Source organism: Alexandromys fortis, unplaced genomic scaffold (genome assembly GCF_014885135.2).
Source record: "Alexandromys fortis isolate MF-2015 unplaced genomic scaffold, M_Fortis_MF-2015_v1.1 scaffold_90, whole genome shotgun sequence".
NCBI classification, from domain to species: Eukaryota; Metazoa; Chordata; class Mammalia; order Rodentia; family Cricetidae; genus Alexandromys; species Alexandromys fortis.
In genome coordinates, this window is record NW_026067985.1 from 6,885,495 (window position 1) to 6,909,501 (window position 24,007).

General features: G+C 40.8%; 2 protein-coding genes across 10 annotated transcripts in view; one reads left to right on the top strand and one right to left on the bottom strand.

Annotated features, from left to right (window-relative positions):
* Window positions 1-24,007, top strand: part of Tmem116 (transmembrane protein 116) — a 61,331-nt gene that overhangs the window by 23,636 nt on the left and 13,688 nt on the right. For 6 of the 9 annotated variants that reach the window (XM_050159133.1, XM_050159132.1, XM_050159129.1 and 3 more), the window contains one exon: window positions 22,130-22,234. The exons of the other annotated variants lie outside the window; for them this stretch is intronic. In XM_050159133.1, coding sequence (XP_050015090.1) covers window positions 22,130-22,234 — 105 coding nt within the window. The remainder of the gene's footprint in view (window positions 1-22,129; window positions 22,235-24,007) is intronic. 9 annotated transcript variants of the gene reach the window in all.
* On the bottom strand, window positions 16,662-17,064 carry LOC126511753 (60S ribosomal protein L22-like 1). The gene has a single exon (XM_050159138.1). It carries the CDS (start codon window positions 17,043-17,045, stop codon window positions 16,677-16,679), a length of 369 nt encoding a protein of 122 aa, XP_050015095.1. The 5' UTR covers window positions 17,046-17,064; the 3' UTR covers window positions 16,662-16,676.

Sequence of the window (24,007 nt, forward strand, 5' to 3'; positions counted from 1 at the left end):
TCTGTATCACCTGGTATAAAGTCAGCAGTCTCAATATGCTAAACAACTCTTTCTTCATATTACAAATCCGTAACTATGTTGAGAGATTCTTTAAAATCCCTTAGTACCATGAGAATAGCATATAATTCTGCCTTTTGGACAGAATCATAAGGCGCTTTTTCCACTTTAAATTTTATGATTTGTAACCTACCTTTCCTGATTTATTTGATTTAGTATAGAATGTAGGGGCTCCAGTTATTGGTGTGTCCTGTAAAATGTGAGAAAGGGTCCAGTTAGTTCTCTTAATAAGTCAAATTCTCTCGCTTTTGGGATAGTTGTTGTCAGTGTCTCCCAAAAAGTTACTAGAAGCTCTCTGCCAGTGTTCACTTTCTTCCCATAATTTGTCAATTTCATCACTGGTAAAAGGTACTATAATTTCTGCTAGGTCTATTCCTGCTAATTGGCAAAGTCTCAATTTTCCTTTTATATTTAACTCAGAGACATTTTCCACATACGTTTATAAGTTTCACTTGGTTTATGTGATAAAAGGATCCTTCTAAGATAATATCTTTCCTCTGCATTAAAATTCATATAGGAGAATGTTTAGAGGTTGATATGACCAGAATGCAGTTAAGATTCGGTTTCACATGATCCACGTGTGCCTTCTGTAATTTCTTCAATCAAAGTCAGTTCTCTCTCTGAACCTCAGCTGATAATTCTCTGGGTCTCTTTAAGTCATTGTTACCATCTAAGGTTTTGTTTAAATTAATCAGGTCATCAGAATCTATCCCAATAGTGCACTGTAGATGGGAAATGTCCCTTAGCAATGTTTGGAAGTCATTAAGAGTCTGCAGTCAATCTCTCCTAATTTTCACCTTTAGGATCTAATTTTTTGTAAACCTATTTTATAGTCTACATATTGAATAGAATCTCTTCTTTGTATTTTTCAAGAGCAATTTGTAATCCCCAGCAAGGCAAAATTTTCTTTACTTCTTCACGCATTCTCTCTGTAGTATTTACATTTGAATCAGATATATCAAAATCGCATTCATGTAATGGTAAACTATAGATTCAGGAAAATACTTACATATCATTTCAAATGACTGACTTATAAAATATTGGCACAGGGTGGGGCTATTTAACATTTCCTGTGGGAGAATCTCTCATTGATATCATTTAGCAGGCTGAGAATTATTACAAGTAGGCACTGTGAAGGCAAATTTTTGTTTTTTTCTTGTAAAGGTATAGTGAAGAAGCAGTCTTTTAAATCAATTAATATAAGGGCCATTTTTCGGCAACAGAGAAGGCAAAGGAATGCCAGACTGTAGAGAGCCCATTGGCTGAATCACCTTATTAACAGCTCTTAGGTCTGTTACCATTTTCCATATTTCTTTTTAATACCAAATATGGGATAATTCCAAGGGCTAGTTGATTCTTTAATATGCTGAGCATCTTGTTGCTCTTCCACCAGCTATTTTATTTTGTTTGTATTTCAATCCACCAGCTATTTTAAAGCCTGCATTTTCTCTATTGTTAAAGGTCATTGCTTAACCCATAGAGGTTTGTCTGTCAACCATTTTCTTAAAATTCTTTTTATACATTTTTTATTGATATTTATTGAGCTCTACATTTTTTTCTCTACTCCCTTCTCTGCCTCTCCCCTCCCCACTTCAACCCTCACCCAAGGTCCCCATGCTCCCAATTTACTCAGGAGATCTTGTCTTTTTCTACTTTCTGCCTCCCATGTAGATTATATCTATGTAAGTCTCGCTTAGTGTCCACATTGTTGTCTAACTTCTCTGGGACTATGGTTTGTAGGCTGGCTTTCTTTGCTTTATGTTTTAAAACCACCTATGAGTGAGTACATGTGATAATTGTCTTTCTGTGTCTGGGTTATTTCACTCAAAATAATGTCTTCTAGCTCCATCCAATTTCCTGCAAAATTCAAGATGTTGTTATTTTTTTCTGCTGTGTAGTAGTATTCCATTGTGTAAATGTACAACATTTTCCTTATCCATTTTTCGATCAAGGGGCATTTAGGTTGTTTCCAGGTTCTGGCTATGACAGACAAATCTGCTATGAACATGGTTGAGCACATGTCCTTGTGGCACGATTGAGCATCCTTTGGATATATACCCAAAAGTGGTATTACTGGGTCTTGAGGAAGGTTGGTTCCTAATTTTCTGAGAAATCTCCACACTGACATCCAAAGGGGTTGTACCAGTTTGCATTCCCACCAGCAATGCAGAAGTGTTCCCTTTTCTCCACAACCTCTCCAGCATAAGTTGTCATCAGTGTTTTTTTTTTTTAAAACAAAGATAGCCATTTCTTTTTTTTTCTATATTTATTTATTTATTATGTAAACAATATTCTGTCTGTGTGTATGCCTGCAGACCAGAAGAGGGCACCAGACCCCATCACAGATGGTTGTGAGCCACCATGTGGTTGCTGGGAATTGAACTCAGGACCTTTGGAAGAGCAGGCAATGCTCTTAACCACTGAGCCATCTCTCCAGCCCTTCATCAGTGTTTTTTATCTTGGCCATTCTTACAGGTGTAAGATAGAATCTGAGATTTGTTTTGATTTGAATTTCTCTGATGACTAAGGATGTTGAACATTTCTTTAAGTGTCTTTCAGCAATTTTAGATTCCTCTGTTGAGAGTTCTCTGTGACCAATTTCTTGAGTTCTTTGTATATTTTGCAGATCAGACCTCTGTCTGATGTGGGGTTAGTGAAGATATTAAGTCAGGGATTGTGATGCCTCCAGAAGTTCTTTTATTGTACAGGATTGTTTTGGCTATCCTGGGTTTTTTCTTTTCCATATGAAGTCGAGTGCCATTCTTTTGAGGTCTTTGAAGAATTTTGCTGGGATTTTGATGGGTATTGCATTGAATCTGTAGATTGCTTTTGATAAGATTGCCATTTTTACTATGTTAATTCTGCCTACCTAAAGGCATGGGATATCTTTCCAACTACTGGTGTCTTCTTTAATTTCTTTCTTCAAATATTTAAAATTCTTGTCATACAAGTCTTCTACTTGTTTGGTTAGAGTTACTCTGAGATATTTTATGCTATTTGTGGCTATTGTGAAGGGTGTTGATTCTCTGATTTCTTCCCCAGCCCCCCCCCTTTTGTGGTTTTTTTTTTTTTTTTGAGACAGGGTTTCTCAGCAGCTTTGGAGCCTGTCCTGAAGCTAGCTCTTGTAGACTAGGCTGGCCACAAACTCACAGAGATCCACCTGCCTCTGCCCCCTGATTGCTGGGATTAAAGGCGTGTGCCACCACTGCCCAGCTTCCCCGGCCTTTTTATCATTTGTGTACAGGAGGGCTACTGATTTTTTTGAGTTAAGCTTGTATCCTGCTACATTGCTGAAAGTGTTTATGAGTTGTAGAATTTCCTTCGTAGAATTTTTGGGATCACTTATGTAAACTATCATATCATTAGCAAACAGTGAGAGTTTGACTTCTTCTTTTCCATTTTGTATCCCCTTGGATCTCTCTTTGGTGTCTTATTGCTCTAGCTAGGACCTCAAGAACTATATTGAATAGATATGGAGAGAGTGTACAAACTTGTCTTGTTCCTTATTTCAGTGGAATTGCTGGGAGTTTCTCTCCATTTAGTTTGATGTTGGCTGGTGGCTTACTGTATATTGCCTTAATTATGTTTAGATATGTTTCTTGTATCCCTGCTCTCTCCAAGGCCTTTATCATGAAGGGATGTTGTATTTTGTCAAAAGCTTTTTCGGCATCTAATGAGATGATCATGTGGTTTTTATTTTTCAGCTTGTTCATATGGTGGATTACGTTGACAGATTTTCATATGTTGAACCATTCCTGCATCTGTGGGGATGAAGCCTACTTGATAATAGTAGATGATGGTTCTGATGAGTTCTTGGATTTGCCAGTATTTTAGCATCAATGTTTATGAGTGAAATTGGTCTGTAATTCTCTTTCTTAGTAATGTCTTTCTGTGGTTTGGGTATCAGTGTAATTGTAGCCTCATAAAAAGAGTCTGGCAATGTTCCTTCTGTTTCTATTGTGGGAATAATTTGAGGAGTATTGGTATTAGTTCTTCTTTGAAAGTCTTGTAGAATTCTGAGCTGAAACCATCTGGTCCTGGGCTTTTTTTGGTTGGGAGACTTTTGATGACTGTTTCTATTTCTTCAGCAGTTATAAGTCTGTTTAATTTGCTTATCTGGTCTTGATTTAATTTTGGTAAGTGATATTTATCCAGAAAGTTGTTCATTTCCTTTACGTTTTCCAATTTTGTGGACAGGTTTTCAAAATATGACCTGATGATCCTCTGTATTTCCTCCGTGTCTGTTGTTATGTCCCCCTTTTCATTTCTGATTTTGTTAGTTTAGGTATTAGTGAAATCTAGATTTGTCATGGAATCTCTTGTTTTGTCCTTCTATGGTGATTGACAGTTTTGCTGGGTATAGTAGTCTGGGTTGGCATCTGTGGTCTCTTAATGTCTGCATAACGCTTAACCACGACCTTCTGGCTTTCATTGTCTCCACTGAGAAGTCAGGTGTAATTCTGATAGGTCTACCTTTATATGTTACTTGGCCTTTTTCCTTTGCAGTTCTTAATATTCTTTCTTTACTCTGTATGTTTAGTGTTTTCATGATTATGTGGTGAGAGGACTTTTTTTTTTGCAGCTAGTCTATTTGATGTTTTGTAAGTTTCTTGTATCTTCATAGAATCTTTCTTTAGGTAGGGAAAGTTTTCTTCTATGATTTTGATAAATTTTCTGTGCCTTTGAGTTGAACTTCTCCTTCTTTTATACCTATTATTCTAAGATTTGGCCTTTTCATGGTGTCCCATATTTCATGGATGTTGTGGGTTCAGCTTTTGTTAGACTTAGTGTTTTCTTTAAGTGATGAGTCTATTTCCTCTATTGTATGTTCAGCACTTGAGATTCTCTCTTCCATTTCTTATATTCTGCTGTTCATGCTTGCATTTGTGGTTCCTGATCTTTTTCTCACATTTTCTGTTTCTGTAATTTCTTTGGCTTGTGTTTTCTTTATTGTTTCTATTTCAGTTTTCAAATCCTGGATAGTTTCTTTTATATGTTTGATTTCTTTTTCTTGGTTTTCTTTAAGTGATTTGCTAATATTTTCCAATTTTTTGTTTGTCTTTTCCTCAATTTCTTTAAGGGAATTTCTCTTTTCATCTTTAAGAATTTTAAACATTCTCTTGAAGTTATTTCTTAGCTCATTTTTTTCTGGTTCATCCATATTTGGCTGTTCAGGTCTTGCTGCTGTAGGGTCTTTAGGTTTTTACTGGTTGCTCTTTGTGGTGTAGCATGTGGTCTTACCTTTTCTACTCATATTTCCCTCTAATAGGTGTGGTTGGGGCTGTCTGAGATTCTGTTGAATAATCTTCTTGGTGCCAGTGATTCCAAAGCTCAGATAGTTGTTCCTCATGGTACAGTCAGAGTCACAGTTCTAGTTACCCCATTGGTTACTCCTGTTCCAGAGGTAGCTCAGTGCTCCTGTACTTGCTCTGCTCCCTTGAAGTTTGCTGTCTCTGGCCTACTTTGGCCTAGGACACTGGCTTTGATCTGTTTCTGTAAATCCTGACCTGGATCTCCTTTTGCAGAAGTCCTTGGCTTGGAGTTGCACCTGTTCTGGTGGAGATCGCTGACTCTGGATCTGGTCCCTCCTTCAGTCCTGATCTGCCAGTGTTCTGGGGCTGGGTTGGTTCCTGGGACTAGATTTGCTCATTTCTTCTGCTCCTGGTGGAGCTTGTTTCCTCAGGCCCTCTCTGTCCTAGGTCTACATGTGCATATTATATGAAAATGCATGGTAATGGGGAGATACCACAGCTGTTATTGCAAAAGCAAAATTACAGATGAAAGCCACAGTTTTTTGAGTCAGTGGCCCTGCTGGCTTTACCAGGCAGGGTTCCCCCATCTGAGAGTAATTTCTCAGGTGGGTTGACATCTGAATTATCCATTGCTGTAAGTTATAATTCTGTCGAGACCCACACTAGCTCATGATAAACAGTCCTGATGTGCAACATTGGCTCCATACATTTATGCAGAATGTGATGGCAGCAGGAACATGATCTAGATGACACCATGTCAGGGCGGGACAATGCTGCTAATCAATACTGGCTTTCTCCCTCCCCCTCTTTCTTCCATCCTTGCCCATGGGACAGTGACACACACATGCAGGATGAGTCTTCCCTACTCAGATAAGTACACTTCACCAGCTCCTATATGATTCTACATCCAACAAGTTAGCAACATTACCTATTACATCCAGGCACACACTTGATGAGACCATGTAGGTTGAGAGACTAACTTCTGGACAGTTCACTTCTCCATCTCTGACTTCCATCCACAACCCACCTTCTGGTCTTCATTTTTTATAATATTTCTAGATCATGTTCTATGTGTGTGTGTGCGTGTGTGCACATGCTCTCATGTGCATATGCAGTGTTGCATATGTAGAAGTCAGAGAACCATATTCAGGAGTTGGGTCTTTTCTACCTTGATGGGTTTCTTAAAAGAACATGGTTGCAGCAGCAGCATGAGCTCGAAGACAGCTTGTTCTCATAATGCCAGGGAGATATAATGTTGACATTTACCTGAATTTCTTCCTTTCCTTCCTCCTTCCATTCTTGCCCATTGTCTTAGTGCTGTGATGAGACAACAAGAACACCTCTAAAAGAAAGTGTTCAATTGGGGTAGCTTACAGTTTAGAGGTTCAGTCCATTATCAGCATGGCAGGACATGGTGGTGTGCAGGCAGACATGGTGCTGGAGAAGTAGCTGAGAGTTCTACATCCAGATTCATAGGCAGCAGGAAGAGAGAGACACTGGGCCTGGCTTGAGCATTTTTTGACTGTGTTGCTCTGGCCATCCTTGAACTTCCTCTGTAGACCAAACCTCCCTGGAACTCAGATCCACCTGCCTCTGCTTACCAAATGCTGGTATTAAAGACTTGAGCATTTGAAACCTCAAAGCCCATCCCCAAGTGACACACTTCCACCAACAAGGCCACACCTCCTAATAGTACCACTCCCTATGGGCCTATGGGAGCCATTTGTTTGTTTGCTTGTTATCTTTTTTTTTTTTCAAAACAGGTTTTCTCTGTGTAGCAGCTCTGGCTGTCCTAGAACTTGCTTTGTAGGCCAGGATGACCTCCCACTCCCAGAGATCTGCCTGCCAAATGTAACTCGATTTCCACTGTTGAAAGTGCTGCTTTTCTAGGAACGCTATGTGACCTGCCAAAGAACTTGGTGGTTCCTAGACTTCATAATTGTGCAGATGAATAACAATAAAATCCCTCCAGGCAGTGGTGGCATACACCTTTAATCCCAGCACTAGGGAGGCAGAGGCAGGAGGATTTCTGTCAGATTGAGACCAGCCTCGTCTGCAGAGAGCGTTCTAGAATAAGCTCCAAAAGCTACAGAGATACCATGTCTCGAAAAAACGAAAAGAAAATCACCCCACACAAATAAAAATAAAATAAAATCACTTGGAGGTGATATAGTCATCTACTTCTTGTTTTGGTGAATTAAGAACATTTTTAAAAGCTGGGCAGTGGTGCATGTCTTTAATCCCAGCACTAGAAAGGCAGAGGCAGGTGGATTTCTATGAATTTGAGGCCAGCTTGGTTTACAAAGTGAGTTTCAGGACAACCAGGGCCATTGCATAGAGAAACCTGTCTCAAAAAGCCAAAAAGGAAAAAAAATATTATTTTTAAGATAAATGTCAGCCTGGCGATGGTGGCGCATTCCTTTAATCCCAGCACTCAGGAGGCAGAGGCAGGTGGATCTCTGTGAGTTCGAGACCAGCCTGGTCTACAAGAGCTAGTTCCAGGACAGGCTCCAAAGCCACAGAGAAACCCTGTCTCGGAAAAAAAAAAAAAAAGAAAAAAAAACGTCATTTGAAAAAGAGAAACTTGCTACTCAGTGGTGGCGTACGCCTTTAATCCCAGCACTCGGAGGCAGAGCCAGAGGCAGGCGGATCTCTGTGAGTTCGAGGCCAGCCTGGTCTACAAGAGCTAGTTCCAGGACAGGTTCCAAAACTACAGAGAAACCCTGTCTCGAAAAAAGAAAAGAAAAGAGAAAGAGAAACTTGGTAAAAATATAACCTCAAAGATAGTAGTTCTTAGGCTGGAGAGATGGCTCAGCGGTTAAGAGCACTGGCTGCTCTTTCAGAGGTCCTGAGTTCAATTCCCAGCAACCACATGGTGGCTCACAGCCACCGGTAATAAGATCTGGTGCCCTCTTCTAGGCAGGACACTGTATGCATAATGAATAAATAAACCCTTTTTAAAAAAGTGCTGGAGAGACAACTCAGTGGGGAGAGCACTTATTCTTGCAGAGGACCAGGTTCCATTCTCAACACACGGTGGCTCTCAACCTATAACTACTGCTCCAGGGGGTCTGATACTCTGTTTTGGCTTCTCAGGGATCAAGCACAAATGTGATGCATGCAGAGTGAAGGCAAAAAACACACATACACATAAAATAAAAATAAATCTCTAAAAAATAAATAGTAAACTTAGCCCTATCAGAAACCCATTATTATTGTGGACACCTTTCTGTGTGTTCTTAGACCGGCTTCATTATCAGCCAATGAATGTTGTTCTTGGGCTAGACTGCTGAAGCTTCAAGAAGTTTCTTCCTTGATTTTCCTTCTCTGCCTGGACGAACAAGGGTTGAGACCTGCATCAGAGCACTGGGCTAAGCTCCCAACGTCCAATTGAAGAGTAGGAGGAGTGAAAATAGAAGCAAAGAGGTCAAGACCAGTTTGCCTGAGCTAATGGGAGCTCATCAACACCAGTCAAACTGGGAAGGAACAAGCATAAGACTAAACTGGTCCTTCTGAATGTGGTTGTCACTTACATGGCTGGGACAGACTGAGGGGCCACTGGCAGCAACACCAGGATTTATCCCTACTGCATGTACTGGCTTTTTGAGAACCTATTCTCTTCGGATGGAAACCTTGCTCAGCCTAGATATAGTAGGGAGGGCCTTGGGCTTTCCACAAAGCAATGTGCCTTACCCTCTTTATGATTCGATGGGGGTGGGGCTGGAGGGTATGTGGAGGAAATGGGAAGAGGATAGGGAATGGGAACTTGGATTGGTATGTATAATGAAAAAAGTTTGTTTTCTTTTTATAAAAAACGAGTAAAAGGAAAGAAAAACGAAAATAGACTTGTTCATCTTGTGTTTGCATAGCTCAATCATGTGACTGCTCTTCCTGAACTTGACTCCCGTAGTGGAAGGCTGTAATGGAGCTTAGAGCTGTGAGGGTACATGCTTGGCCAAGCTGGAGTACCTGAGGCCACTTCACCCGAGCTGGAATAGAAGAAATTGACATTTACTCAGACCTGGGCTTCCGTTCCAGATCTTACTAGGAAGCAAAATGGCTCAGATAACCAAGCATCAGGAATAATCTTTGTTTTTGCTTAATAGAATATTTGGGGTTTTTAAAGGGTTATTTCTTTTGTCAGCCTAGCCAATCAGTAAACAGGTTTGATCATGTCAACGTCACATATGAGTGAGTCCTTGTCCTTACCCGCAGCGTCCACTGTCTCATGGTCTGTGATACTGAAGGGTTCTCACTAGATAGCTGCTTGCTTGTTCAAGCTGGAGTCAGGAACAAATTCTGTGTCTTTTCCCAAAGGGCCTCAGAGTACTGCTCTGCTCAGACTTCTGTTTGGCAGAAACAGGAGCAGGGAACAGTGATAACATCAGAAATGCCTTCCGGCGTGTCTTTATTCTTAGGTGTACTGGACTGAAATGTCCAGTTTCTATTTCCTGAAAGAACATGCCTGTCACATACTGTAGACATGTCAGTTTGGGTTGCAAATGACATGAAGTTTGTTGGTTAGAGTTAAGGTTTAGAGTCTTCAGCTACATAGCCTCGAGAGGCAGAGGCAGGCAGATCTCTGAGGTCGAGGCCACCCTGGTCTACAGAGTAAGGTCCAGGACAGCTATGGCTACATGGAGAAGCCCCATCTCAAAACAGCAGAAATTAAGTTTTTTTTTTTTTTTTTTTAAAAAAAAAACCTTCATGATGACAAGTAGCCATGCACTTTCTAGTCATTCTAAAATCTCTGAGTCATAGTTTTCTTACAAGAGGAGAAATGCTACCTAAGAAGGGTAGCAGTGACGTTAGACAAAAGCTGAAGAGTTAATGATCTTTGCTTGTTCTAGCGCCTGTCTGACCCCTTTGGCTTACCTCTCCTAACTCTAAGCCCTACAATTTAGAATAGTTTGTGTGCAGGTCTCTGCAGATCGCAGGGCCAGCCTGCTCCTTGACAGGCAAGAAGGTAATCCTGTTCACGCCTCAGCAACAGGTGTGGCGGCAAACGTCTACGGCCTCATCTCAGGCAGTTTACTTTAGCCGTGTTTAAGCATGGCACCATCTTGAAAAAGAATTTTCTAATGATAATTAACTCAGTCCTATGTGCTCAACTAAGCTTAAGACATATTTACACTGAAATTCTTTTACAGAGTCCATATGACCTCTTCCTTAAAAGACAGGTTCTCTGACTCAGAAACTTAGCATTTTTATTGTTGTGAAGAAACACCATGACCATGGCAACTCTTTTATTTATTTATCTGTTTTTTTTATTTTATTTTGTTAATGTTTTGCCTGCATGTATGTCTATGTGAGGGTGTTGGATCCTGGTGTTAGAGATCCTTCTGAGTTGCCATGTATGTACTGGGAATTGAACATCAGTTCTCTTGAAGAGCAGCCAATGCCTTCAACTGCTGAGCCATCTCTCCTTTTGACCGTGGCAATTTTTATAAAGGAATGCATTTAATTTGGGTGATTTTGCTCACGGTTTCAGAGGTTCAGTCTGTTATCACCATGGTGGTATGTGACAGCGTGCAGGCAGACATTGTGCTAGTAGCTGAGAGCCCTACATCTTGTGGGCAACAGGAAGTCAACTGAGACACTGGGCAGTATCCTGAGCATAGGAAACCCACAGCCCACCCTCACAGTGACATACTTCCTCTAACAAGGGCATACCCATTCCAACAAATCTACACCTCCTTAGAGTGCCATTCCTTATGAGATTATGGGGGTCAGTTATGTTCAAACTACCACAACAATGCTCAAGATAAGGGTCTATGAGAAATAGCGGGAGTTGGGAGGGGCCTGGTCCTACAGATAACATAGATGTTACCTAAGTTGTTATAAAGTATAAGTGACATTTCCCATATAGATTGGTTTTATTGCCTTGAAACAATGCTCAAGATAAAGAAAGGTCTAAGAAGAGTCTGGGATAAACATAATAGTCTGGGGGGATTCAGATATGACCTGGCCCTACAGTCGGCAGGGGTCACCAAACTATGAACTACATCCAGATCCAGCCTTCAGGGTGGAAATCAGGTATCCATTGCCTCTATTGAGACAATAACCCTGTGTGTGTAACATTCCTAATTTCTCCAGTGATTGTGAATATAAGGACCTTATGCCCTCTACCTGTGAGGGGTTAGGTAACATGATCATTGGGTGATCCAATTGTTTAATATCCTCCAGTTGTTTAAATATCAAGGGATACAAATAATTTTTTCAATATTGAAAACATGATACTCAGATTATTGAAATAACTAACAAAAACTTAAGAATAAATTTATTCTTTTTTTAAAATTTTTTTTTGTTGAAACAATTTCTGCCTCCTCCCCACCTCCCATTTCCCTCCTCCTCCTCCCACTCCTCTCTCTCTCTCTCTCTCTCTCTCCACTCCTCTCCCCCTCCCCCCACTCCATTCCCCCTCCCTTTTGAGTCTGAAGAGCAGTCCGGATTTCTTGCTGTGGACCTGGATGGAGGGGGGAGTGCCTTGGAATAAATTTATTCTTAATTGGAAACTAGTTCCTGTAATAACCTTGACCATTTATTTATTTATTTATTTCTACTAAGAATCAATTTTAGGTGCATTCATCTTGTAAATAAGCTAGTAAGAATATCAAGATTTGTTTGACAGGACCTCATTACCTTGCTGACATAGACCTTACTGTGAGACTCAGACTAGCCTCAAAGGTGTGGCAGTCCTCCTGTCTCAACTTTCAGGGGTGAGGATTTCAGGTCTGTGCCACCAACGTGACATTTCAGATCTTTTAGTTCTGAGTGAATATCAGGGTTATGAACTGGGTTTCATGGGTCCTGTATGTAGCCAGCATTGTGGAGGTAGAGGCAGGAGGAATAATAGTTCAGGGTCATGCTCACCGATATAGTGATCTTAAGGTCAGCCTAAGTGACAGGAGACCCTGCCTCAAAAACAAAACCAACGAAAGATAAACAAAACCAAGACTCTGGAATTTGCTGTTTGCACATACTGTATTGGGTGTGGGGGAAGTTTTGGGTAATAGCTCATCCCTCATCTCCTTAGTCTAGCATTTGTTCATTTAATATTAAGTGAAAAGTAGCATCTGCCGCTTAATGGGCGTTTTTAAGAGCCATTTAAAAAGCTTTACTGGGGGGGCTGGAGAGATGGCTCAGTGGTTAAGAGCATTGCCTGCTCTTCCAAAGGTCCTGAGTTCAATTCCTGGCAACCACATGGTGGCTCACAACCATCTGTAATGAGGTCTGGTGCCCTCTTCTGGCCTGCAGACATACACACAGACAGAATATTGTATGCATAATAAATAAATAAATAAATAAAATATTAAAAAAAAAAGCTTTACTGGGGCTGTAGAAATGGCTCAGTGGTTGAGATCTGGCTGCTCTTTTAGGGGCCCCAGGTTCAGTTACCAGCACCTAAATGTCAGCTCACAATTGTCTGTTGATCCAGCTCAAAGTGATATAGACATGGATGCGGGCAAAACACCAATGCACATAAAATAAAAATAAATAAATAAAAAGCTTTACTCTTCTTATAAGATCCAGAGAAATGTTAGCCTACACTCTGTTTAATTTGAAGGACTGAAAGTCCAAATGCAGATTTGAGCAGGAGGCTCTCCTGCTTCCCTTCCCCAAGTGATAGTGATTAAATGGGCCCTTGCCTGATTCAGAAGAAGAGATGATTTCTGAGTCTCTTAAGACAAAGTAGAATAATAGACTTGCATTACTTCTCTTTGATGTCGAAAATGTAAACATTGCTGGGGGTGGGAGGAGTCACATGCCTTTAATCTCAGCACTCTGAGGCAGAGTCAGGAGAATCTCTCTTGAGTCCAAGAAACCCTGTTTCAAATAAACGAACAACAGCAGCAACAACAAAAACAAGAAAAAGATTAACTACAATAATGTTAATAGTAAACAATATGACACTGCCTTTCAGGCTTTTAGAATTTTTTTTAGGTTTTTAAGTTTATTATTATTATTATTATTATTTTTCAAAATAGGGTTTCTCCTGGCTGTCCCTATGTAGACCGGGCTGGCCTTGAACTCAGAGATCTGCCTAGCACTGCCTCCCAAGTGCTGGGATTAAAGGTATGCATCACCACCGCACAGCCAAGTTTTTGATTTTTTAAAATTAATCAATAATTTTTCCCCCAAGCCTGATCAGATTCCTCTCCTTTTCCTTATAAGAACATGAAAGAAGATGGTTTATTGTGCCTGAGTCCATTCAGGAATCTGTTTCATGATATCCTGGCTCCCTCTACTGTCCTTAAGTGAAATTACCTATTCTTTATTTTCTCACTCTAACACGGGTTAGAATGAAACTCAGTATTTATCCCAGGTAATTTTTTGCACTCACAGCAATCCTTCTGCCTCACCCTCTCAAGTGTTGGGATTACAGGCATAAACCACCATACTGGCTTACCTGTTTCTCTTCTTCTTCATACTGTTTATTTTCCTCCTCATCCTCTTCCCACTTTTGGATGTGTGTTTGCCTGTGTGTGTGGTGTGTGTGTTTGCATAAGTGTGCATGCATGTCTGTACGTTTATGTGTGCACAAAAACTTATGGCGTGTGTGAGTGTGTGTGTGGTGTGTGCGTGCATGCTCATGTTTGCATGTGTGTGTTTGTACTATTTGGAGAGTGTGTGTATAGAAAGGGGCATCCAGTGTCTTCACGTCTTCTCCACTCCATTCTTTTGAGTTCTCTCGCTGAACTTGAGAAAGTTTCTGCTAATGTTTATTTACCAAGATTGACCTCTGATTAGGTACTATTTCTATAACAAAAGGAGATAGCCCTGATTTACAGCCAGCCCATTAGGCCCTTTTATATCCAAGAACAGGCTTCCAATAGGCAGCTCAGAGGGCCAGTGCAAGGTTATTATTGTCATTAAGTCTTTAACAGGAGAAGCATAGTTCCTGCAGGCAAGATGACCCTATTTGAAAAGAACGACACTTCTTTTTTTAAATATTTATTTATTATTTATTATGTATACAATATTCTTTCTGTGTGTATGCTTGCAGGCCAGAAGAGGGTACCAGACCTCATTACAGATGGTTGTAAGCCACCATGTGGTTGCTGGGAATTGAACTCAGGACATTTGGAAGAGCAGGCAATGCTCTTAACCTCTGAGCCATCTCTCCAGCCCAAGAACAATACTTCTTGGTGTACTTAAGTAACCCTGACAATATCTTTGCTGTGTTAGTCTCACATCTGCTTAAGTGGCCTGACTTGGAGTCTACTGTCTTTGTTTAAATTGTTCAAAGTGTGACCAGAGGCCAAGACCTTAAAGAGATTTAAGGGTAAGGGTAAGGCCATAAACCTTGGGCCACAGTTCTCTGTTTGAGATTGTTTCTCCTTGTGTGTTAGCCAAAACTAGTAGTTAATAGGTTTTCCATACCCTAATAAAGGTTTCTCCACCCACGCAGAAAGCCAGATCACTAGCCGAACTGAAAAAGTGAAAGAACAGGTTTATTTGAGCAAAGCAACTCCAGAAATCAAGGCAGAAGTTACATGCCAGAACTAAAGCAGAAAGCTTATATAGCCTGTAGGTGAGAGGTGATAAAGTGTGTCACAAGCTAGGTTTGTGCCCAAGTCTGGTCAAAAGCTGGAATGCTTGGGCGGGACCTTAGACTGCTGGCAACTTTAGGGGAGGAGCTGCCCTAACCATCAAGAATGTGGGACTGTGTTTTTGGCACCTTTTCTTTCTTGCAGTTTCTCTGAGAGGGTGGGATTTGAAGAGAGAGAGAGAGAGGGAGGGAAGTATCTAGCAGGAATGATCTGGAGGTTCCAGCAGAACAGTGGTCATGTGCTGTTGTGAAAGACTGTTTCCTTTGTTAATCTAAGTGTGTGCGTGTTTCCTCATGGTACAGCCTAGGATGACCTTAACTCATGATTGTCCTGTCTTTCCACGTGCTGGGGTGACAGGCCTGACACCTGGTAACCGTTGGCAGTCTGTTTTGTTGTTTATTTATTTATTTTTTTATCACAGAAGATCATTCTCTAGGTCAGCAAAAGGGAAAAACCGTCGACTAGATCATATTGCACATTTTACTGGAGACATGTGTAGCATGAATTCCAGTTGTTCTAAATGATAAAAACCCTGAGCCAGATATGGCGGTAGATGCTGAAAGATCAGAGAAGTAAAGGAGAGACCTTTTATCTCTACCCAATCCTCAGACCAAAGTGGACAAGAGCCTGTCTCCACGAATCCTCAGATTGAATGCTGTATGTGCTCCTCTCTCCTCCCAGCCATAACCTCTGTAGTGCTGGCATTAAAGGTGTGTGCCACCACTGCCCGGCCCCTATGGCTAACTAGTGGCTTAGTTCTTTGCTTTGATCTTCAGGCAAGCTTTATTTGTTATAGCACAAACAAAATACAACCACAGACTTTAAAAAAAAAAAAAAGACAGTGGTAACTGGGCAGAGGTAGGTAGATCTCTGTGAGTTTGAAGCCAGCCTGGTCTACAGAGTGAGTTCTGGTTCCCAAGTGCTGGAATTAAAGGTGTGTGCTACCACAACCCGGCTTATAATGTGCTTTTAAAGAAGCTAAGAAAAGAATGAAAGACACAGCATGTTTATAGTAATATTAAGTTTATCTCTTTTTTTTTTTTTGGTGGTGGGGGATACATTTTAACCTTTATTTCTGTGGGTTTGACTCACCAAATAGCACCATCCTACTGCAATAGAGCTCTATTTTCATCCCTTCTTTTGGTTGTCATCAACTAACCTTTTCATAAGGTATAGACCCCAAGTACACGCTACCCCAATTAATTTTAGACATTACAATCTTACCCAAATCCTGTGCGGCCTATCCCATCACTCTCCAAAGTGAATTGGTGGACAGATACTCCCTTCCCCCTTGCCCCTATCAACCACTACTCTAGACCACACTCGGGTCTGGCTCTCTAAGCTCTGTGTGTAGTAATTGTCTTTTTGTGTTGTTACAGTTCTTTTTGCCTTTTTTTAAAAAGAAATTTATTTTATGTCCATTGGTGTCAGATTCCCTGGAACTGGAATTACAGACAGGTGTGAGCTGCCATCTGGATGCTGGGAATTGAACCTGGGTCCTCTGGAAGAGCAGTCAGTGCTCTTAACCACTGAGCCATCTCTCCAGTCCCTTTTTGCCTTTTAATATATGGGCAAAATACTGTTTCCCAAAGTCACTTAGGTTAATTACATCTGTGTGCGTGTCTGTGCATATGCACATATGGTATGTGCATGCATTCATGCACATGTATGTGGAGGCTAGAGGAAGATGATGGCTGTCTTTCTTTATAGCTTCATGCCATATTTCTTTCTTTCTTTTTTTTTAAGAGTGCAATTGTTTTTATTTCCCGAAAAAGTCCAATTTTAGTTTTTCTTTAAAGCATACAAAGGCCATCTAATCTTCAGACTCTGAGCCATCTTCATCCTGACTAATCTGAAAATAGCAAAGTTCGTAGGTCTCCTTGTCAGATGCAACCACACGAAGCCAGTCAAGGAGATTATTCTTCTTAAGGTATTTCTTGGTAAGATATTTCAAATACCTTTTAGAGAACTGTTTCTCAGAAACAACTGTGATTTTATTCTTCAAGCGTTCAATGTGAACAACATTTCCAAGATTTCCAGTTTTCCCATTGACTTTAAACTTCACCCGGAGAAACTGTTCGAAGTTTCCAGAATCAAAAATTCCATCTTCCACTGGATGAGTGAGGTCCAAATGGAACCTCCAGGTCGACTTCTTAGGCTTCTTGTCTTTCTGCGGCGCCATATTGTTCCGCGGCCGTGGGAAGGGCCATGCCATATTTCTTGAGACGGGGTTTCTTATTTTCTCTGAAGCTCATCACTGTGACTAGGCAGACTGGCCAATAAGGTTCTAGGATTCACCTGTCCTTGCCCTCCAGTGTTGGAAGCACAAACACATGCAGCAGAGTCTGACTTCTTTTTTTAATTGTATATATATAAAATAATGTATATATAATTATAAACATATACAATATATTCATATGTAATATATAACTATATACAAAAATACTTCTATTTATACAATTATAAATATATTTATATAATTCTATAAATATATATGCACAATTATATATATATAGTGTGTGTGTGAATAAGAGATGGGGGCAGGAGGGAGAATCCCAAGGATTCAAGGATTGAACTCAGATTTTCAAGCTTGGCAACCAATGCCTCTGTCTGCTGAGCCATCTTTCTGGCCTATGCCTGACTTTTATCTGTGGGTGCTGGGGATTTGAATTTCCCTCATTGGTGTGGTAAGTGCTTCATACAGTGAACTGTCTGCCCAGCTCCAGCTTTTGCTTACATGAGGATGAAGAGTAAATCCTGTTACCTTAACTCTGTAGGAGCAGGAATTCATCCCTTACATGATATTATGTGGTTTCTTTTTTATTGTATGAGTTAGCTCTTTGGTTCCTTTAAAGGAAAACTATTCATTTTATTTTATTTATGAATATGTGTCTATGTACACATGCATGAGGGTGCTTATGCAGTCCAGAAGAGGGTATCAGATCTCCTTAGAGCTGGAGCTACAGGCAGTTTTGAGTAGTCTGCTGCAGGTGCTGGGAACAGAACCAAAGCTCACATGGCCAGCTAAATCCACTTAAAACCTGAGAGAGTTTGAAAAGGAATTCTGGACACAAAAATACAGAGTTTAACACAGCTTCTTGCTGTTTGCTGGCAGCATGCCGCAGCTCCTTTAAGAGAGATTTTCCTGATTCAGTCATAGCAGGAAAAAAGCCACAGCCATTTTAAAATGCCAGCTTTCTGGGCTTTGCTGCCAGCGCCACCCTGGCTCTTTCGGGAGATGGAGCATTTGAGTGGGGCTTGTGAGCAGACTGCTGCAGCTTTCTTAATAACGGCATGGACAGGCTGTGTGCCTAGAGATGGGGCACTGTGCATGTCTCAGAGGTGGTGAGCAGCTCTGCCATGCTGGACTGTGCTGAGCAAGCAGGAAGTACCGTATATGTCATAGTAATGGCACAGCTTAAGTTTTAAGAAGTGCTTAGCATTATAAAAAGCACTCCTGGACAGTAAATAATTATAGATATGCAATAAAGAAAAATCCAGATTAAAAAATGTTGTATAGATGTACATAGGTTTGGGAGAGAGAAGAAAAAGTACAGAGAGTTGGAAAGAAGTAAATTGTTTTAAAAAAAAGTCTTTAGGCCTGGAGGGGTGGCTCAGCCATTAAAGGCGAGACTCAACCAAAAATATAAGCCCCCACAGCTGTCCCTCCAGGTACCATAAAGAAAAAAGTCTTTAAAGAGACCGAGTACAAGCCGGGTGGTGGTGGTACATGCCTTTAATCCCAGCACTTGGGAGGCAGAGGCAGGCGGATCTCTGTGGGTTCGAGACCAGCCTGGTCTACAAGAGCTAGTTCCAGGACAGGAACCAAAGCCACAGAGAAACCCTGTCTCGAAAAACCAAAGAGAGAGAGAGACAGAGACAGAGTAAAGACTGTCATAGATTAAAGGGAGTAAAGAAAAATAAGCCACGTAAAGATGGACTATACACAGAGAGTCTGGATTATGTATATTGTGTTTTCTTTGAAATTTTTGACTGTGAAGGAGCCAAGTACAGAGTGACATTTCATTGTATGGGCTGCTAAGCTAAACCAGAATGTGGATTATAAAGGTATCTTGACTTAAGAATTTGGGTCTAAGGATATGGTGCTTTGGAAAAGAGGTTTTTCTTTTGTCTCCACAGAGGATGAGAACCTGTGGATTCATTCCAGGCTAATATGGTTTGATGGACCAAGATGCCCTAAAAGGTTGCCATGAACACTTCAAAAATGCCCTCAAAAAATTACTTTGCCCAAAAAACAGCAGGAAGCAGTTTGGAGAGAAAAAAATTATGCCCATATTCCCATATTGTCTATAAATGTTTGTTTACATTAAAGGGAGATATGATATGAATAATTTGCATTGGTATGGATCTTGGTTTATTGATTATTATTTAAGGTCAATTTTGTTATTTGTATATGTATTTCTGTTCTTGATTAAGGTATTGTGTTTGTGTAGCTCATTTAAAAATGTAAGGTATAAGCCGGGCTATAGTGGCGCACGCCTTTAATCCCAGCACTCGGGAGGCAGAGGCTGGCGGATCTCTGTGAGTTCGAGACCAGCCTGGTCTACAGAGCTAGTTCCAGGACAGGCTCCAAAGCCACAGAGAAACCCTGTCTCGAAAAACCAAAANAATAGATAATCATCTATAATAGTCAAGCTTATATTCATGTTAGTTAGATTTTCTAGATGTATAGAGATGCATTTCAGTTAAATAGGTATTCTTCAAATAATTCAGAGACTTTCAGAATATGGCATTTAAAATATTTTAATAAATTAGGACTTTTCATGACAATGAGACACGTCTGCTCCTGGCAGTACCAATTACTTCTAGAGGAAGATGGGCATCAAAGAGGCTTCTTAGCCATTTGGGCAAGAAACTTCTCTTGCCTGAACTGCTTAACTGTACATGCAAGACCCACAGAGAAATGACTGCTAAACTTTCCTAAAGGTGAGATGATCCTTTGGGGTTCCTGCTTCATGAAAGAGTCTGCTAGATATTCTGCAGGACACAGAAAAATGTGACAAACAAACTGCCAGTATAGGTGGAACTGTCTTTGAAATTTCCTGCTTCGTGAAAAAGTCTGCTGGATACTAGAGGCCTCTAGGCTGAAGATGGATGCCCCAATGTTACAAAAGAACTTTGGGTGACTGTCCAGGCAGCGAGATGTCTCTGTCAATTCTAGAGTTTTGGAAGTTGCTTACAATGTACTTTCAGTTTACTTAGGTAATATTATGCCCTTCTGGAGTCTTTGATGACGTTGAAGAAGTTATAGTTTTCCTTAGTTATGACAACAGATAAAGTAGATATGAATATTGTAACTGTAATTCTTGCTTGATAACTGTTTTGTTATATGTAATTTTACTATGTTAAAGTTAAAGCCTTTCTTTTTATTTAAACAGAAAAGGGGAAGTGATGTGGTAGTCCCTTCTGTGTGCTGTGATTACCATTAGTGAATAAAGAAACTTTCTTGGCCTGTTGATAGGGCAGAACTTAGGTAGGTGAGGAGGACTGGACTGAATGCTAAGAGAAAGAATGGCAGAGTCACAGAGACAACATAGAGCCACTGGAGACAGATGCTGGTCAGAACTTTAGCCAGTAAGCCACAGCCACACAGATTGTGTGTGTTATGTGTGTGTGTGTGTGTGTGTGTGTGTGTGTGTGTGTGTGTGTAGAGATAATAGAACAATTTCAAGAATCTATTCTCTCTGCTTTATGGGTCCTGTGGATCAAATTCAGCTCCAGTACCAGGGTTGGCAGTAAATACTTTCCCTGGTGAGCATGTCTAGCACCTGCTTCTCTGAAAGCTCTTTTAAACATCAGTGCTGGGGATGCATCAATTGATAGAACACTTGCTTTTGTATGTCTGATGCCCTGGCTTCAGTCACAACACTCCATAAACCTGAGAGGTGGAGACAAGAGAATCAAGAGTTTTAAGATCATTTTTGAATATCATTAAAGATGTGGTAGCCACATCTTTAATCCCAGCCCTTAAGAGGCAGAGGCAGGAGGATCTGTGTGAAATCAAGAGGCCTACCTGGTCTATATAGTGAGCTTTAGAACAGCCAGAACTACATAGAGATACCCTTCCTCAAGAAAACCAAATAAAGGGGCTGGAGAGATGGCTCAGTGGTTAAGAGCATTGCCTGCTCTTCCAAAGGTCCTGAGTTCAATTCCCAGCAACCACATGGTGGCTCACAACCATCTGTAATGAGGTCTGGTGCCCTCTTCTGGCCTGCAAGAAAAAATATTAAAAAAAAAAGAAAACCAAATAAAGGACCATTTTTGATTACATAGCAAGTTCAAGTCCAGAATGGGATACCTGAGGTCCCTTTTTTCTTTTTAAAATGATCTTGCCTGTGTAGTCCAAGTTTTGAATGAAAGGTTTAGTTAAAATAACATAGGCCATTTCTGTGTCTTGAATACATTTTGTCCACATCAAATTTGTGTAGAGTTTTAATTACTCAAATCTTGCAGATATGTATGTGTGAACACACGCATAGACACTGACTTTTCCATGTTACATACATACATTCATAACTATGGCATTGGAAGGTTGGAGACTTACTCTTCTGTTTAGTAGGGGGATCTTCAGGCGATGATGAGAACTGTAAGACTATTAAAAGCACATGAGTTGGTTCTGGGGGCTTTATCATGAAAGACACACAGGGACAGATGAGCATGCATGTTCTTCATCCTCTGCTGAGGGAATCAACACCACCCCAGGATTCTAACATCAAGACAGCATCACAAGATGAGACCCCTAAACCCTGTACCTCCAGAACTTTGAGCCAATACCCTTTCTCTCAAAAGTAACCTGCCTCTAATCTTTTGTTACAGTAATGAAAAAGGAATAATATATTAACTATTATTGAAAGTTGAAATTCTAACTACCTTTTCGATTTCAAAAAGAGCACAGAGCCCATGAAATGGTTCAGAAGGTGAAAGCATTTTCCACATAAACCTGGTGACCTGAGTAGTTCCATCCCTAGAACCCAAGTCAAGGGGGAGGGAGAGAACCTAACCCACAGCTGTCCTCTGACCACATATGAGCTGTGATGCACATACACACACACACGATGATGATGATGATAAATTAGAAATATAATAGAAAAATATTCAGAAAAGTGGATCAGTTAGGTAGAGGAGGTGGATATCTGTGGTCTGAACAGTCCAAAGGGTAGGATGAAGATGGGTGGTTTAGGTAAGCTAGATCTCATCTTGAGAATAATGGAGGAAATTTGATGGGCTGTCTTGACTTTCACCTAGATACTATTCATTGCCTCACTCTTCTGCACCGTCAGTTACATCTGGTATCTGTACACAGAGCTGAGGATGAGAGACAGCCAGAGTGGACGGAGCACAACTGCTCAGGTAAGCAGAGATGGACTTCTGGAGGTTCCCAGTAAGCCATGCAAGCTCTCAGCACTGACTGAGTGTGTGGAGGCGGATGGGAATAATGTTCCCATAGTTTTCATCTGTTTTTATCACTTCCTCTCCTCCCTTGACGCGTAAAAGGTTTTTCGAGACAGGGTTTCTCTGTAGCTTTGGAGCCTGTCCTGGAACTAGCTCTTGTAGACCAGGCTGGTCTCAAACTCTCAGAGATCCGCCTGCCTCTGCCTCCTGAGTGCTGGAATTAAAGGCGTGTGTCACCACTGCCCCGTCACACAAAATGTTTTAATGTAGGAACATTGTTGATGCTACCGCCATTCTTGCTTAGCTTGATTCAGCCAAAGGGAAAGCGTTGGCTCCGTGTCACCCATCACTGTCAGTAAAATACAGGTCATGAAGAAGAGTTAGGGAAGGTGCTGTGTCTGCTGACATGAGTTTTAGAGTGACAGGTGTCAAGGGAGAATGTTCTCTGCTGTGCTTCAGTATGTGTGAGTGGAAGCTATTGTTTTGCAGAAGGGCAAAAGGATGCTTATGTGACATTCAGAAGCCAGGAAGCATCCAGAGAACACTTTTCACTGCACAGTACTACAGTAAAAGATAGAATGCCAAACCTACAGTGTTTCTGGGTTCTTAGTGTGTGTGTGTGTGTATTGCACATAGCACACAGTCCATCTCTTCTGAGTATTTGGATCCACATTTTAGTAATCTGTCAAGTTGTGTAATCAGCATATTATTTCAGGATGTTTTCTTTCCCCAGTGGTATCTCTCGTGCTATTTACCATTAAGTCCTTTATACTCTCTGCTCTACACGTTCAAATATATGTGCATTTCTTCTTTATTCCTGGAACTTGCTTTGTAGACCAGGCTGGCCTCGAACTCACAGAGATTCTCCTGTTTCTGCCTCCCGAGTGCTGGAATTAAAGGCATGCACCACCACCGCCTGGCTGTATGTGCCTTTCTATAGACCTGCTTTTCAGGATACTTCATGTAACAATAATACTGTATGTGTGCATGTATATGTATGTTTGCTTTCACTTATAACAGTGCTTTTAGTTATTTTTATTTTTATATTATTTTTACTATGGTTGAAGGTGAAGATTTTATTATGAGGGAGAGAACAGCCAAAGGCAGCTGGAAGAGTCCAGAGCAGGGAGAGCAGTAGACTGAACATGACTAGGAGAGTGAGTACAAGGGGTGGGAAGGAGACCGAAGGATGGGGAAAGCAGAGCAGCACAGTGCTGTGAAAGCCGTCGTTTTCACATGTGCAAACCACGCCGTCTTTTTACTGCCGAATAAATAGCACTTCATTGTGTAGTAAATTGAGTGTCTTACTTTTTTTTAAAAAAAGATTTGTTTGTTTATTATGTCTACAGTGTTCTGTCTGCATGTATCACTGCAGGGCAGAAGAGGGCACCAGATCTCATTATAGATGGTTGTGAGGCACCATGTGGTTGCTCGGAATTGAACTCAGGACTTCTGGAAGAGCCTCTGATCCATCTCTCCAGTCCCCGAGTGTCTTACTTTTTTACTCTAGTGGGGTTTTTTTTTTTGTTGTTGTTGTTTTTTCTTTTTGAGACTATGTTCCATGTAGCTTAAGCGCTTAGGCTGGCTTTGAACCAGCTGCAGCTGGCTTTCAACTTCTGGCCCTTGTGCCTGTACCTCCCAAGTGCTGGGATTATGTATGTGTGCTCATAGACTAGTGAGTTTCTTGTTTCTGATGCTTTGAGAACATCGCTAATTCTGATGGGTAATATA